Source organism: Bos javanicus, chromosome 20 (assembly GCF_032452875.1).
Source record: "Bos javanicus breed banteng chromosome 20, ARS-OSU_banteng_1.0, whole genome shotgun sequence".
Classification (NCBI taxonomy): Eukaryota; Metazoa; Chordata; class Mammalia; order Artiodactyla; family Bovidae; genus Bos; species Bos javanicus.
The window spans coordinates 70,472,364-70,488,733 of NC_083887.1; the positions used below are offsets into that span (position 1 = coordinate 70,472,364).

The 16,370-nt window shown below is 65.9% G+C and overlaps 1 protein-coding gene across 1 annotated transcript; it reads left to right on the plus strand.

Annotated features, from left to right (window-relative positions):
* Positions 1-1,759: 1,759 nt before the first annotated feature.
* On the plus strand, positions 1,760-10,448 carry IRX4 (iroquois homeobox 4). Its single transcript, XM_061393908.1, has 6 exons — positions 1,760-1,858; positions 5,810-5,949; positions 6,431-6,682; positions 7,361-7,470; positions 8,326-8,654; positions 9,062-10,448. Exons 2-6 carry the CDS (start codon positions 5,905-5,907, stop codon positions 9,892-9,894), a joined length of 1,569 nt encoding a protein of 522 aa, XP_061249892.1. The 5' UTR covers positions 1,760-1,858; positions 5,810-5,904; the 3' UTR covers positions 9,895-10,448.
* Positions 10,449-16,370: the final 5,922 nt, after the last annotated feature.

The window sequence follows — 16,370 nt, forward strand, 5'->3', positions numbered from 1 at the left end:
CATCGAGCACAGCAGGAAGGAGGAGACAAAGAAACAGGCAGAGCTGCAGGCAAACCCCAGCCCTCCCCAGGGTGCAACTCACTGCCCCCCATCTCCTTCCCGCTGGACACCCCTTCCCAGAACACTTCCATCAGCCCAGGGCAGAGGGACAGGGACATGCCTGCAGGGAGGCAGCCTGGAGGAGGCCCGGCCTCCTGTTACAGAGCAGGCCCAGAGGCCAGAGCTGATCCCCTCCCCCCACAGAAGCCACTGGAAGCACCAGGGCCAGGAAGCTGGGGTGGGGGTGATGGGCACAGGCCCCCTCCTCTCCCAGAGGAAGCCCCGCCGGCCCACCGCCTGGACACAAAGTCGCCCCAGCCCGGAGCACCACCCTCCACCAGTGAAGCCTGGCAAACACTCGTGGCCTTTCCACCTGCTGCAGACAAGGGGTGGGCTGGCAGCAAGTTTTTCAGGCATTCTGCAAGTCAGCAGGCCTCAACCGCCACTGACGGGCCAGGAGTCACAGCGGAAACAAGTTCAGGGTTCTCTGAAGTGGAAGTGACAAGGATCCGGGAGGACACGAGGGCAGGGGGGTTCAGGGTGGGCTGGGGGAGGGTCAGGGGTCAGGGAAGCCGGGACCTGGGCCCACCACACTGGCCTGCCCTCCCAGCCGCAGGGGGCAGAAGCCACAGACTGTCCACATGGAAACACTAGAAGGCCAAAGGCCCAGGCCAGCAGGGCTCCGGAAGGCCTGATAAAGCCCTCCTGGCAGGAGGCCTCGTCGTGGGCCAGGTCCTGGTCACAGGTTCAGTGGTCCCCAAGCAGGCCCTGTCGCCTGGACACACCCAGATCCACCTGCCCAAGCCCCCTGCCCACAGCCAGGCTCCCGCCCAGCCCAGGGCCCACTGCCCTGAGCGTCAGATCCAGTGGGGCCAAGCGGGGACACATCGGAAAGTGGGCTCCCCAGGGTGAAGGGGCAGCGTTGGGGGAGGGGCGAGAGAGAGGCGGGCCCTGGAGCCAGGACCCCAGCCCCCTCCAAGGATCACTGGGCCTTCCGCACCCGGGCGCTCCATTGGATCCCCAGCGCCGGGATACTAAGGCCAAGAGAGGGCTGGGGAGTGGGGACTGGCGAGAGAGGGGCTGGGCGGAAGGGGGAAACCCTGGGGTCCTGGCCCGGAGCGGCTCCGGAGGCCCCAAGAAGCAAGCCGGGCGCGGGGAGGGCCCTCTGAAGGCCCGCGAGGACCCTGAGGCCGCCTGGAGCGCTTGGCCCAATCGAGGCCCTCCTGTTCCGGCCGGAGGGTCCTCTCGAGCCGGGGTGCCCCCGCCCCCCACCCCGCCGCCGTCCGAGGGCGCCCCTCATCCCGGCCCCAGCGCCCCGCGCGCCCCGGTCGCCCTCGCCGGCTGGGCGGAGGGGAAAAGTCGGCGAGCGCGCGGCGCCCGCGGGGGAAAGCGTTAATGGGCGCCGGGTGGGAGCCGCGCGCTCGCTCGCCCACGTCACGCCGGTGCGGGCTCGGCTGACGACCGCGGCGCCTGGGGACGCCGGCGCGCTCCGCTTGCTCGCCAGGTGCTCCGCCTGGAAATGTCTCCATTAGTTGTCGCCCGCTCCCCGCTGGAGCGCGCGCGCCGAGCGGCCGCGCGGAGCCCTCGCGGGCGGCCGGCAGTGGCCCGGCGCCACCGCAGGTAGGCGAGGTCCCCGCGCCCGCCCCCGCCCCGGGGCTCCGAGACCCCTCCCCCCGGCCGAAGAGGCGGAGGCTCCGCGCGGCCGCCGAGGGGCGCGGGCGGCGGCGGCGGCGGCGACTCCCCGGTGCGTCCCGGGCTGCGCGCTGCTCTCCGCGGCCCCGGCGCCCGAGCGGCGCGGGCGGGCGCGTCCCCGGCGCAGGTAGGGAGTGGGCCCGGCCGCGCAAACTTTGCGAGGATCGCTCCTGCGCTGGGGGCGCAAAGTTTGCTGCCCGCCGGTGGGGTCTCTGGAGGCGGCCGCGTCGGCCGCAAGTGGAGGGAAAACGGGGGGCGGGGGCGGCTTGGGGCACGGGGGCCTCGCGGAGCCGGGGGCCTGCGCTGGGACGCCCGGCTGACAGCCTTCCCGGCTCGGGCGGCGCCCTGGGAGCCAGCGGCGGGGCCGCGGTGGGAAAGCGGGAGGGAATGGGCCGGAGCGCGGGGCGTTTCGCGAGGAGGACTCATCCCGCGCGCCTGCAGCTCGCCCGGGGCTTCACGGGAGACCCCAGAGGAGCGGCTGCGAAAGAGCGACCCGCCAGGCTCGGGGTTAGCGACTGGGGCTTCGGGACACCTAGAACCCCCCGAGCCCCACACCCCGCCCGGTGTCCGCGAGCAGTGGGCCCGGCGCCTGAGAGAGGAAGGCCCTGCCCTGGGCTGCGCGCCCCCGCCCCAGCCTCCCGGCTCGGGTCAACTTCTCCGGGCTGGAGCGGGCCCCCCACCCCCGCGTCGTGCCCGCGCGACTCTCGGGGCAAGGGAGCGGAGGCCCCAGGAAACAACTCTGGGGACCGGTCAGACCTCGGGGGCTCAGCTGGTCTCAGGGGAGAAGCCCTGCCGAGAGCAGAGGAGGGTCAGGACCCGGCCTCTCTCCCCAGGGCCAGCCGTGGTTCCGACGGCCGACACCACCCCTGGGCAACAAGGGAGCGCCAAGTACCTCTAGGACTGGGAACTAATCGTCCTCAGGGCCCCTCAGCCCTGGCTCCCTTGGGATCAGCAGGCCCGTGGGGGCATCTGACCAAAATCGAGGCGCTGCCTTGTCCGTGGGGAAGCGCTTGGTTTCCGGCAGTTCCTGCCCGCGGGCGTGTTTTTAGAACGGGGGTCCTTCGAGGAAGTGGGCTCAGGAAGCCGAGTCTGTGCAGGCACGTGTAGCCTGATGGTGCCTGAGACTCTGCCACTAGGTCTGTCCTGCTCTCAGGGAGAGATCCGGGGACTCAGCTCACGCCTGGGCCTTTTAGGAAAGCACGCGGGAGAGTTATTCCTGCCTTAACTAGGGGACAAAGATGGCCCAGAAAGCACTGGGCTCCGGCAGACGGTCTTGACAGAGGCACAGGTTGGCAGCAGTGTGTCGGGGTGTGCCCGTGAGTGCAAATGGTCGGGGTAACCTGGCCTCCAGGGAGCTTCGCAGGGGCTGTGTGGGCGGCCCGCAAGGCCGGGAGATTCCTCCCGCAGCCCCAAGCTTCCCCAAACTGGGGGGCAGGCGGCCCCTCACGCTGCCAGTGTGGCCTGGGCCAGCACCGAGGATCGGGGTCAGAGGCCTAGCAAAGCGCCTCGGGCGAGTGGGGTTTCAGGGCCGGGGAAAGAAGACGGCCGGCCAGACGCGGGAGGGCGGGACTGCGAGTGTCTGTCCGCGCGCTCAGGCTGGAAAGGAAAACGGGAGAACTAGCGGCGAGGGTCAAGACAGCCCCTGAAACCCCTCCCCCAGAGCCGCGCGGCCCGCTGCGCCCACCGCGCGCCGAGGGTGTGCAGGTCTGCTCAGAAGATGAATGGTGCGTGTTCAGGGGCGCCGTTTCCCGGGAGCCGCGGCCGAGTCTCCGGGGAGGAAATGGGCGCGGCCTGGACGCGGCGAGCGGTGGCCCCGAGGGGCTGGCCGCTGGGACCTGCGCGGTGGCTTCCTCCCCGGCGGCTGAACGCTTCCAGTCGCCGGGCGGCGGGGGGGCCCGGCCACGGGAATGGGGCGAGGAAAGGATGCCGAATGCCTTCCTCCAGTGAAGACGGCCGCTCCCTGAGCCCTCGGCCACCCCTGCTCGGGCGCCCTTCCCTCCCCATCACCCGGGGAGAGTGAGTTGTTTGTAAACAATAAATAATGGAAAGTAGGAGGATGTTTCCTAAAAGCCTCGGCCAAGCAGGAAAACGGGGAGGAGGGGGGAGCAGGGCAGAGTGGGGGAGGGGAGGCGCCGCGGCGCAGGAGGCAGAGCGATGGAGAGATTCATTTCTGCCGAGAAGCCCCGGTGGCTAGTTCCTTATTATTTACAGGAAGGTGATATTAGCAATTCAGGTGAGAAAGAAAGAAACGCGGCCGCCATGAAATCAATACAGAATTCAAAAACAATTATTAATGTCATTTGACTCGTGTTCTTTATATATCTCTTCCGGCTACAGACGCTAAAGTGTCTGAATGATTTGCATGGAGCGGCTATTCATTATTTCCGAGGATTTTCTTTGGCGGGCCGCTCGGACGTGGCCGGCTGCGGTCCAGAGCGATCGGAGAACTCGTACTTTTCGTCTGTAAATTAAAGCAATTACGCAGCAGATATTATAGGATGCGTACTGTGGTCTCCAGATAGTCATCAATCACCTTGAACCAAGCTGTCAGAGCGGGCAGATTTCGTTTCTGGGAGGCAGGTTTGCAGCTGGGGAGAGGGCGAGAACGTCATCATTAATTAGAGGGTGACCCTGAGGCGATTCACAGGTCTGAACCCAGGGATCGTTCCCAGCAAGTCTGCACAGCGCCGCCGCGAAAGGCTCCCTCCCGGCGGCCGCGGGAGGCCCGGCCGGGCGGGAGCTGCAGGGGCGAGCCCGGGCCCCGCTGGGTGGCTGCGCCGAAGGCAGGCCGGGGTTCCGGGTGGCCCGGGCGTCCCCTTGCCGCCGGGCGCCGGGCTCGCGCAAGGTCCCAGGCCGGGGATCGGCTGCGGAAGCGCTGGGGTGTGCCCGCGACCGCTCCTTGAGCCCCGGGCAGGGAAGGGCGCCCCGGCCAGGCGCCCCGCGCCCCCTCCCCAGTGCCTAGGCCCGAAGGTGGCCGCGAAGAGCGAGCGCAGCGCGAGGGCCCCCGGAGCCGAGTTAGGAAACCAGCTCCTCGGAGCGCGCCGGGCTGTCTGGCAGTCCCGAGTTCAGCCGCGAGGGGCAAGGGGAGGGCGGCCCGCGAGGCGGGCGGGGGCGAGCAAAGGGAGGGCCGGTGCGCCGAGCGGGAACAGACTGGACGAGGAGGGGCTGGCTCCCCCGGGGCCCGGCGGCCGGCAGTGGCGAACCCTCAGGCCCACCGAGTCCCGGGGCGGCGGGCTCCGGGGAGGGCCCAGGCCCACACACTCAGGGCACTCTGACTCCCAGATGCGGACGGCGCCCCGTGACCGCGCGAGTGCTGGAACTGCGGCCCGCTGTGGGGTTCGAACTGCAGGGAGGCTTCGCCCAGTCCCGGTTAACAATAGTCGCTGCGCGCCGCCCTCCGCCGCCGCGCGCCGGCCCGCGGAGCTGCCTGCCTGCCTGCCTTCCACCTGGAGGGGCGCGCGGGGCCGAGGCCGGCCGGCTGCGCCAGCGCCGAGCTAATTTTAACTGTTGATTACGGCTCCCGCGAAGCCTCACTCGCACACCCCTCGTCCGTCTCATTTGTAATTGAGACTAATGATTACAGTGGGGCGGGAAGGAGCAGCTGCTCATTAATTAATTTCTAATTAAAAGTCCTTCCGTCCTCAGTGACTAAGGAGAAACTCCGTGCGTCGGGGCGATGTTGACTGCTCCTCGGAGGAAATTCATTTGTTTCGGCCGTGCGCCCTCCGCCCCGGGCGGCGCGGCCGCCTGTCCCCGCCCCGCCCGGCCGGGCCGGGGCCGAGTGACCCCCGCGTCTGCGGCCGGGCCGGGCTGCGCGGCGTGGGGCTGACGTCAGAGCCTCCGCCGCTTAAAGCCGCGCACCGCTGACTTGACGGATTCGCACGACTCATTTTTTTTTTTTCCTTTTTTGCAAAATATGTATTTGTGTCGCCGCTGCGAGGCCGGTCGGTCCCAGTGTCCCCTCCAGGCTCCGGACTGTGAAGCTGAGAGGATCGCCGCGGCTCACTTTCCTCTCCACTTAGAAAAGTTTACCGAGCTTGTGGCTGCATTAACCGGCTCTTCTGCTTCGCCCTCCCAGTGTCTAGAAGCCCGCGGCCCCCGAGCAGTGGCCGCGCCACGCCGGCCCCCTCACTCAGGACCCTGCCGGCCCCGCCCGCCGGCCCCGGGCCCGCCATGTCCTACCCGCAGTTTGGGTACCCCTACTCCTCGGCACCCCAGGTAAGGGGGCCCCGCTAGACCAGCCACCCGCTATCACCTCCCAGCGAGCGGGGCCTGTGCCACGCACCCCTGGCGACCCACCCTGGGGCTGGGGCGGGCAGAGGCCGGAGGAACACCGACGGGCAGGGCCCCCATTTCCTGCTTTTGTTTGTCCTCCACCCCCTCCCGGGCTCTGAGGTGTGCCCCGGGGAACCTGGGGACCCAGGAGAGAGGTGGCACCCGAGGGCGTGCGCGCTGAGGCCTTGGAAACCCCCGGGGAGGGTGTGAACATTCCGTCCAGGAGGCACTGGGCCCCACGTGGCTGGAGGAGACCGGGCGCACTTGCATCCTGGAAAGGGACGCGCGGAGCTGTGTGGACGGTGGCAGCGCCGCCAAGGACACGGAGTCCGCGCCCCCGGGGCTGTGCGTGGAGCGGACACAGGCCCAGGGGCCCAGCCTCGAGTCCGGGGGGGCCCCCCTTCCTCACCCCTCTTTCCCCTAGTTCCTGATGACCACCAACTCCCTGAGCACGTGCTGCGAGTCCGGTGGCCGCACGCTGGCAGACTCCGGGCCAGCTGCCTCGGCCCAAGCGCCCGTCTACTGCCCGGTCTACGAGAGCCGGCTGCTGGCTACCGCGCGCCACGAGCTCAACTCGGCCGCGGCGCTGGGCGTCTACGGGGGCCCCTACGGCGGCTCGCAGGGCTACGGCAACTACGTGACCTATGGCTCCGAAGCCTCCGCCTTCTACTCGCTGGTAAGGGGAGGGGGTGCCTCGCAAACCTTCTTCCTGCCACGCTCACCTCAACCGACCTATCTGCCAAACTCACTTTCCCCAAACTGGAGGCGAGGGGCGAGTCCCCTGGGGCCCGGGCGTTGGGAGGTGGGAGAGCACGCCCCACCCTAACCCTGGCCTCCAAGCCTGGTCCTTCAGAGCGCACCAGCCCCAGGGTTGGGGGCTTCTGGTGGGTAGGGCCTCGTACTGAATGTACTTATTGTTTTCTGTCTGCTCTCTATTGAGTTGGGATCAGATATGTGGTTCTGTCGCAGCTCGCTCGGGCCTGTCCCCCACCCGGTCCCCTAACCCCCTCCTTCTCCTCGCTGGGCTCCTCCCCATTTCCACCCTCCCTTCGCCCTGCGCCCCCGCCCAGCCCCTCCGCCTCTGCCGTCGCCTAGTCGCTCCCGCCGCCAGCCTCTTCCCCTCTCTCATTCCCTGACACCCCAACTCTGCTCCTCCTCATTCCGCATCTTGGGGTTCCTTCGCTACCTGGGCCCGAAGGGCAGCCTGGGACCGGGCCAGGCGGCTGGGGATGGGGGCGGGATGGCGGCTTCCGAGGGGCCTGCGGGAAGCCCGCCGGACCCAGCGTTCCTAGGGGAGGGGTCGAGCTGGGTCGCATCCCGGAAGCTGCAACCCCAGGCTCACGGGCTCCTACAGAACAGCTTCGACTCCAAGGATGCGCCGGGATCTGCGCATGCGGGCCTCGCTCCCGCCGCTGCCGCCTACTACCCTTATGAGCCGGCGCTGGGCCAGTACCCATATGACAGGTGAGGGCCACCCCGCCACGCCCCCCCCGACACCCGACCCCCACAGTTCCGCCCCCGACCCCCCACGGTCCCACCCCCGACCCCCCATCCCCGCCACGGCCCAGCCCCCGACCCCCGAGCCACGACCCCTCTGAAAATTTGGGCGACTGAGCAAGGGGTCTTTCCCGGGTCAAGCTCCAGCTGAGCCGGGGTTGGGTGCACCCGCCTCCCACCGAGCCCATGTCTCCACGGCCTAAAGGCTAAGCTGTCTCCCGCGCGGCACCCACGCCGTCTTTCCCGACTCCCAAAGCCCAGACTTCGGCCGCCTCCCCCACCCGGAGAGGTGCGGCCTGTGTGGGGCGTCCGGGCCCAGCCCACAGCCCCTACAGGGGCGACTTTGTGCACCAGCAGAGGGCCAGCCTTCGTGGAGCGACAGACGCCTGTAATTGCAGACCTCGCGCGTAGACCCTGCGGGCACTATGTCCCCACAGGCGCTCGGGACCATTTCTGCCCACGGGTGGTGCGTCGTTGGGTTCTTCGGGTCCCTGCGATGTGCTTTCCTGGTTTTAGGATCAAAGGGGCCCAGTAAAGGACCTCGCAGAGACATGAGTGTCTGTAGGGTGACAGAGAGCTGGCCGGCCTTCTCCCCCACCCACTGGGACCTCTCTGACTCCATATAGGTTTAATCAAATGTAAACATTGAAAGACAGCGCCCACCTGGGTAAAACCCATTCCCCCATAAGCACACAAACCTCCCCCCCACCCACACGACCGGGATTGAAAGCCACGTGGGCCTGGCCCTGGCCGCCCCCCCCCTCCGCCCCCCGCCTGCTGTGCGGGCCGCTGCCGGCGCCCCATTGCCCAGCTTGTCCCCAGGTACGGGACCATGGACAGCGGCACGCGGCGGAAGAACGCCACGCGCGAGACCACCAGCACGCTCAAAGCCTGGCTGCAGGAGCACCGCAAGAACCCCTACCCCACCAAGGGCGAGAAGATCATGCTGGCCATCATCACCAAGATGACCCTCACGCAGGTCTCCACCTGGTTCGCCAACGCGCGCCGGCGCCTCAAGAAGGAGAACAAGATGACGTGGCCTCCGAGGAACAAGTGCGCAGACGAGAAGCGGCCCTACGCCGAGGGCGAGGAGGAAGAAGGGGGCGAGGAGGAAGGCCGGGGGCAGCCCCTCAAGAGTACCAAGGCTGAAGGTACCCGGGAGGCTGGCGGTGCGGGGCCTGGTCTCAGGGCGGGGCTCCCTGCGCCTTCTCTCGTGTTTTCGGATCTCTAAAGGCGTGGGATAAGGCAAGCCTCTGGGCCTAAGCTGCGAATGGAGTGCCCTGGCCCCGAGGAAGCGAGGCTGTGTGAGCCAGGGGACCCAAGCAGTGAGCTGGGACTCGCGCAAAATCACCCCGTTTGGTAGGAGGCCGGAATCAGATTGGTCCCTCTTCCGGGGACCAGGAGCCTGGAGGAGATGGGAGCTAGAGGAAATAAGCACATGTTTTTCCTCGCTCCAAAGTGGCCCCTAACCATGCGCTCAGACCCGGGAAGGAGGGTACCGGGTTCGGCGAACCGCCACCCCGTCTCCCTTCACTGGTCACTCTTTCTCTCCCGGCAGAGCCCATTGGCAAAGGAAAGGACCTGGAGCTCAGCGACTTGGAGGACTTTGACCCCCTGGAGGGAGAACCCCCAGAGTGCGAGCTGAAGCCTCCCTTCCAGCCCCTGGACGGCGGCCTGGATCGCATCCCCACCGGGCCGGAAGGGCCCAGAGCCCCGGGGAAGGAGGCTCCGGGCGCCCTCCGGCTGCCCCTGGCCGCCGGGGGCGGGGCCGCTCTGGACCAAGACCTGGAGAGGGCCCGGAGCTGCCTCCGGAGCGCGGCGGCCGGGCCGGAGCAGCCGGCGGGCGCGGGCGCGGGGGGCGGCCCACAGGTCTGCGAGTCCAAGCTGGGCTTCGCTCCCTCTGGGGCGTCGGCCGGCTTCGAGGCCAAGCCACGCATCTGGTCCCTGGCGCACACGGCCACCGCGGCCACCGCCACCGCCTTCAGCCAGACTGAGTTCCCCTCGTGCATGCTCAAGCGCCAAGGCCCCCCCGCGGGCCCTGCGGCCCCCTCCTCGGCACCCGCCTCCTCCTCGCCCGCGGCCCCGGCCCCCGCCGGTGCCCTGGACAGGCACCAGGACTCCCCGGTAACCAGTCTCAGAAACTGGGTAGACGGGGTCTTCCACGACCCCATCCTCAGGCACAGCACTTTGAACCAGGCCTGGGCCACAGCCAAGAGCGCGCTCCTGGACCGGGGGCCCCTGGGCCGCTCGCTGGGGGCGGGCGCCAGCGTGCTGACCACGCCCCTGGCGCGCCCCTTCCCGCCCGCCGCGCCCCCCGACGACCCCGCCCCCGGCGCCACCAAGGACCTGCTGGCCGTGCCAAAGGCCGGCGGCAAGCCCTTCTGCGCCTAAAGGGCAGGGCACCGGGGCAAGGAGAGAACCGGCGCTCAGGCCGCAGGCGCGAACGTGGCCTACCCTTTTTTACCGAGTGTCCAAAGCGAGGCGAAAGGGCGGCGCAGCTCAGGCCGCCAGCCCTCCCCGGAGGGAGCGTCTGAACTCGGGCTCCCCGGGGCCACGGACGGGAGTCGGCCGGGCCCCCCCAACTGAGGGACCCGCCGGACGGGGCTGCTCTCAGAGCGGCAGGGAGACGCCCTGAAGCGTAAAGTTTACGTCCGAAAGTTTACACGCGAAGACGCGCCGTTCGAGGCCCGTTTGTGTTGCTGTCCCCTCTGGGTTTGAGGCTTGCTACTGTTCCTCGTGAAGACTCCTCAGCCTGCTGACCTTCCGACTTCATCCTCAGCACATACTTTTCACCAACAGCACTTCACCGAGTTTACACTGTTGCACACTCTTAACCCGATAAAATTATGTTTTTTTATGTATGTTCACACCAGTAATTGCCTGCTTCAGAGGCTGATATAACAAAACCAATAAAACCGAGTGGTGGTGTTTGCATTGCAAAATGAGCACGTGTGAAACCCAGCGATTTGGAAACGTGAGAGAGAAGCTGCCCATCTCCCCATCCCCGAGGGCAGCAGCAGGGCGGCTTACAGAGCCCAAGACCTAAAGTGAAGCCATTGTTTCAAAAACCAGTCACACTAAACTCAGGATTCTGTAGTGTTTCCGATTAGAAGGTGATGAGAGACCCCAAACTTTTCAACTCTCCTCGTGCCAGACCCCAGAATTTTGAGAAGGTAAAAGTTTCTTTGGCTAGATTAGAAAAACTGTTAAACTTCCAAATTCCCTGGGACTGTGCCCTGATGGGGGAGGGGTGTGCGGCCGCCACTGCCCTCAGCCCCGCCGGGGCAGAATGAGCTGGCTCTCGCGGCCTTGGGGCCTCCGAACTCCGCCGGGAAGGGGGTGGGGGGAGCGAGGCGGGACGTCAGGAGGTGGGGATGGGGGACCCGCCCCTATACTCTCAGCCTCCGCCTTCTGCAAAGCCTGCAGCGAGGTCCGAGAGAGGGATGAGCTTAGTAGAAGGAAGACCCCAGGCGGGGCTGGAAGGAACGCCCGGGGGCGGGTGGAGGAACGTGAGCCTCCCCCGCCTCGCCTAGGTCCTTGCAGACCCCTAGCTTTGCTCAGAAACTCGGTTGCCCCACCCCCACCCGGCGGACCCCGGTTCGCCGGTGGTCTTGCAGCTCGGATCTGAAGGAAAATCGCTGGTTTCCTCCCCAAGACGGACTCTGCTGCGGAGTTCCCTGCCCACCCCCGCCGGCTTTTGTCCCCCCATCACCCCACCCAGCTCCTCCTCCCTACGTCGCGCAAGCGCCCCTCGAAGACACCAGAGGAGCTCGCACTGGATTCAGCGCTGGCCCTCGCCTGCCAGCTCCCTGTCTAAGGCTCCCCTGGGCCTCACAGCTGTCCCAGGTGCCCAGAGGAAGGACGGGCCGCCAGACAGGAGCCTGAGAGGGTGCAGCAGCCCGATCGTGCTTCGGTAAAGAGATGGTGGCCCTTGGTCCGTAGGCGGACAGACTGACAGCCGCAGAGATGCCAGCTGAAGACCAGAGTCGCCCCGCCGACCGGCAGGCAGCCTTCGAGAGACACAGGAGGCCCGGCCCTTCTTTAGGAGGGGCTGGGTGCTCCTGGACTAGGGCCCCGTGGGTCCCGGCCACCTGGGAAAGGTCGGGCGGTCGAGGCGCTGGAAAGCGGGCCCGATGGGGTGAGTGTCCCACCCGGGAGAGGGAACCCGCGAGGGGCACCCCTGAGCGGTGGCCCCTGCTGGCGGGACCTTGAACCCCAGGTCTGGAGCGGAGGGCGCGGGCGCGGTCCCTGCGCCCCGCCGGCCCTGCGGTAATTGGATTGTATCCGCCCGCGCGCTGTCACCGTATTGACTTTCGCTCTCTTGGATGATATTATCCGGACTCGGAAGCTCGCCGCTGATGTGTCTGTCAAAAGGCTGCGGCGGGAGCCCCCGGCCTGGCGAGCGAGCATCAGCCAAGATAATTTGAAGTGAAATTTTCATTTTGACAGTAAACCCCTCAATTTCTAAAGGCTCCGCGCTCCGAGAGCTCGCTGGCAGGGGGAGGCTTTGCAGAAAGCCCACGTCTTAGACTGAAAAGGGCAAAAGAACTCGAATTAGTTGTAATAGATAAAAGGGCAAAAATAAAGAGTCAAGGGTACTTGACAGTAATAGCGAAAGTGGAGTCTCAGGGGAGATGCTGCGGCCGAGGCTGGGGCGCCAGGAATTTTAATGCGCGGCCGCCGTGTGCGCCCCCACCCCGCCTTAGACAAAGCCAGACATTTTCAGCGAAAACAAGGTTTCGCGGACACAGGAGGCTTGGCTCGGCGAGACAAGAGCTGCGGAGCCAGAAACCCCAGGAACCCCAGGCTGGGGCTTCTGTAGGGCCCAGGCTGTGGGCCGCGCGCGGCTGGGCGCGCGTGCGCGCGCAGCGGTCCGGCTGGGTCCGACTCTGGCTCCTTCCCGAGAGGGCCCTCCCGTGATCCAGCCCAGGCGACTCCAGCAATCCCAGCCCGTTGCCCCAGGGACCCCAGGCCCCTGGCATCGCCAGGGCGCAGAGGCCCCGCGTGCCCCGCAGAAACCCCCAAGTGCAGGAGCCCTCAGGTCGTGGTGAAACTGGCTCACCGGAAGGGTTTATTGGAAACGGAGAAATTGTGTGAAATAAAGACATCAAGCGGAGAGCCGGGATGCAGCCGCATCCCAGGGGCGACTCGTCCAAAGACGCTCCAAAGCTGGAGTCGTCACGTAGACGCACACCCGTCATCTGTGGGGTACACTCTGGCAGGGTCACTCACCCACCCTCTGGCTGATCTTCAGAGCAGGGTCGGGCTAGCACAAGCGGGGCGGGAATGCATGTTTAGGCGCGGGCGCGGCGGGGCGAGGCCGCCGTCCGTGGGGCGGGGGGCGCGCTTCCCTCCCAGGGAGGCCGTCAGAAGGGCGCGGGCCCGAAGCTCTCAGCCGCTCAGGCGTGGCGAATTCAAACACACCAAGGAGGGGACGCTAAATTAACGGCGCTCTTTACATAGAGCCCAAATAAAACTGTAATCAGCGGCGCGTTACTTTTCATTAAGCGAGTCTGACAGCGGCATATCCAGCCCCGACAGGGGAACAGGCGCGGGAAATATACTGCCCTCCCGCCGGCCCGCTAAGATAATTCCTTAAGCACCATTAACAGCTCTTAGCCGCGGGAAATGGGCTCCCTGAAAACGTCTCCAAATCTAAAAGCTTTATCGACCCTCCAACCGCCACTGATGGCTCCATTTTTTTCCTCTCTTCTTTTCCTTTCCTTTTTTCTTTCTTTTTTTTTTTTTAAACTAAAGGGAGAGACGTCCAGCAAGGTAATGGAGTTTGACACGACACCTTCTTAACTAGAGAGAGAGGCAGGGAAGCCAGCCCTTAAATGATATTTAAAAGGCAACCAATTAAGATTTAAAGTGGTCGTCTCCTGAGATTATGCAAGGATTTATGCCACCTCCTTCCCCGGGCTCCGGGCCTGCGCTGTGGGGGCCTGGGCGCCCCGCTGCCTCTTCCCTCCTTCCCATCTCTCTCTATCTCTCTTCTCTGTCTTCGCATCTGTCTCTGTCTCACTCCTTCCCAAAGAGAACCGAAGAACGAGAAGCAGCGAGCTCTTCCAAGGCTCACGCTGTCTCGGCTCAAGGATTATTGGCTCGCCTCTTGCAAAGGGCCCGCTCGAAGCAGAGGAAGCCAGATTGAGGGAAACTGAGGCTGCCACGCCTCCCGCTCGGGGCAGCCTCTCTGCGGCGGCGTAGGGGTGCAGGGCCGGCCGGTCCGCAGTGGACGTGCCTTCAAGGCAGGGGACAGCTCAGAGGAGCAGCGAGGGGGCGGCCCGCAAAGCCCGGCGTCCCTGCGGCGGGGAGACCCCCGCCCCGCGCTGCGCACTCAGGGCCCACCTCCCTGAGAGCCTCAGGGGCTCAGACCCCGCCCCTCCTTCGCCTGGATGAAGCAGGAAAGTCCCCTCCCTGGGGGTGGCCTCGTGGGAAAGCCGCAAAGCCAGGGAAGGAAGCCCCGTGACCCCGCCTCCTGACCTCAGGCTCAGGTCTTTTAGGAGGTGAGGGGAAAAAAAAGAAAAGAGAGAGAGGGGAGGGAAGGGGAGGGGAGGGGAGGGGGAGGGGAGGGAAGGGGGGGAGGGGAGGGAAGGGGGAGGGGAGGGGAGGAGGAGAGAGTTAGTGAGGGGCGTTGCCTTTCAACATCAGCTTTCTGAAGAAACACTTGCAGGAAAAGTGCCTTGTGCCAAGAGGACTCTGGCTCTGGGTGAAGCCTGCAGGTTTATCTGAAGCCCCAGGACCAGACAACCGTCCCTCACCGCCCCCCCACCCCGACACACACACACCGGCTTCTCTGTCGGCCGCTCAGCTTACTGAAGGCTGGGGCATCAGCCAAGCCCACTCAGGACTCTAAGAAGCAGGGCAGGAGACCCGTCTCCTCAGCCAGGGCTCAGGGAAGGCTCAGCAGCCCCCCACTCCCCAGTCTGACCAAGTCTGATCAGCAAGGGTGGAGATCCAGCCTCAGGAGCCCCACCGGGTAAGAACCTTGCTGAGCTGAGCTGAAGCCATAGCGCAGGAAGGCGCTGGACACCCAGAGCAAGGGCGAGGCAGAGGAGGGGTTTCCACGCGGGCCTGGACCCTCACCTGCGCCTCGCAGGGCACCAAGGCCCCATCCCGGCCGTGATTCTGCCTCTGCTGCAGCGAGTGGGCACCAGAGGCGCTGGGCTCCCTCCGCCCGGGGCCAGCAGACGGCTCAGGTCAGCCGAGCCCCAGGGCAGCAGGGGTCCACACAGGCCCCTTCTTGTCCCTGGTGCGTCACCTCCCTGGTTGAGCTGAGCAGGGGCCCCTCCACCAGCCCAGCTTGGGTCCCAGTGAGAGGTGGATTTGACAGGGCGGGGCTGGGGGGTAGTGTCCAGGCCATGCCCCCGAAGGAGCAGTGCCCCTTTTAACCAGGGACATGACACGAGTTGGGTGGAGGCTGGGGCCAGATTGGGGAAAGCCTGGGGGGGGCGGCGTGAGTGAACAGGGGCTCCCTTCTAGACCCCTCCTGCTCGCCCCTGGGGCCCCAAAGCCCCCAGGTTGGTCGGGCAGGGCTGGTGCAGGCTGCCTGCTTGGATCTGAGAGGCTCCTGGCCTTGGTACAGACTGGAGAAAAATATCCAGCAATCCACCAGAATGAAGGCAGCAGGAGCAAACCACAGGGCAGGAGGAAAGGTCGTCTCCCGTGACGATCTCACGTCCCTCGGGGCCCCAGCGGGACACGTCAGGGAAGAATCCAGTGTCGGGAACTCACAGGTAAACCGGGAGAATTAGGAGCTTTTCTGGGATTAGGCAAACGCAAGGGGACCTGCACATGCGTGCACACATACTCACACGTGAGCACACAGGCACACCCAGGGCAGTGCACACACGCCCACGCGTGAGCACACAGGCACACCCAGGGCAGTGCACACACGCCCACGCGTGAGCACACAGGCACACCCAGGGCAGTGCACACACGCCCACGCGTGAGCACACAGGCACACCCAGGGCAGTGGCGGCTCCTGCGGCCACAGGCTGGTCAGGCCTGTGGAGCCTGGCATCGCCCTGCACACACGCTCCTGGGGCCCCAAACCCCCACTCTCCTGCCGAAGGGTTGCCATGCAACCCCCAGACCCTGACCGGGCCACGGAACCTCACCCATCACATGCGGCTGCCATTCATGGTCAGACAGCAGATGGGACCTGATTAGTGAGTCTGAGACTCTTCACCTGCACCATCAGCTGAGGTTCAGAGCATCAGCCTGAGCAGTGACTCCAGCCTTGCCGCAGTGCTCAGGTGGGTCAGGAGCCTCATTTATGTTGGCCAAGCAGGTGGGTCCCTGCATCCCTGACGGTGGCTCCTGGCATCCCAGGCCAGGGACAGACCCTCCTGGGGGAGGGGGTTCTGCACAAGTGCACACACGCATTGTCCTGGGTCCTCAGAGTCCACTCCAGGGGCGGGGGCTCACCTCCGCTTCTGCTGCTCTGTGATCTCGAGTGGATGCGCCTGTCTGTCCACATCGGTGAGATCCAGCTTCCGGTGTCTCTGCGAACACAGGGTCCTGAAGGGGCAGGTGGACATCGAGGACTGGGAGGACTTCCGAGTGTAGGGGTCCCCCCGACCTCCCCAGGTGGCACCAGCGGAAAAGAACCTGCCTGCCAAGGCAGGAGACGTAAAAGACGTGGGCTCCATCCCTGGGTTGGGAAGATCGCGTGCAGAAAGAAGTGACAGCCCTCTCCAGTGTTCCTGCCTGGAGAATCCCATGGACAGAGGAACCTGGTGGGCTACAGTCCACGGGATTGCAGAGTCAGACACGACTGAAGCCACTTGGCATGCACGCTGACCTTCCTACTTGGCACTCAGGTAGGGAAAATTGGTTGTGTGCACAGTTAGATGTGGGAGGAC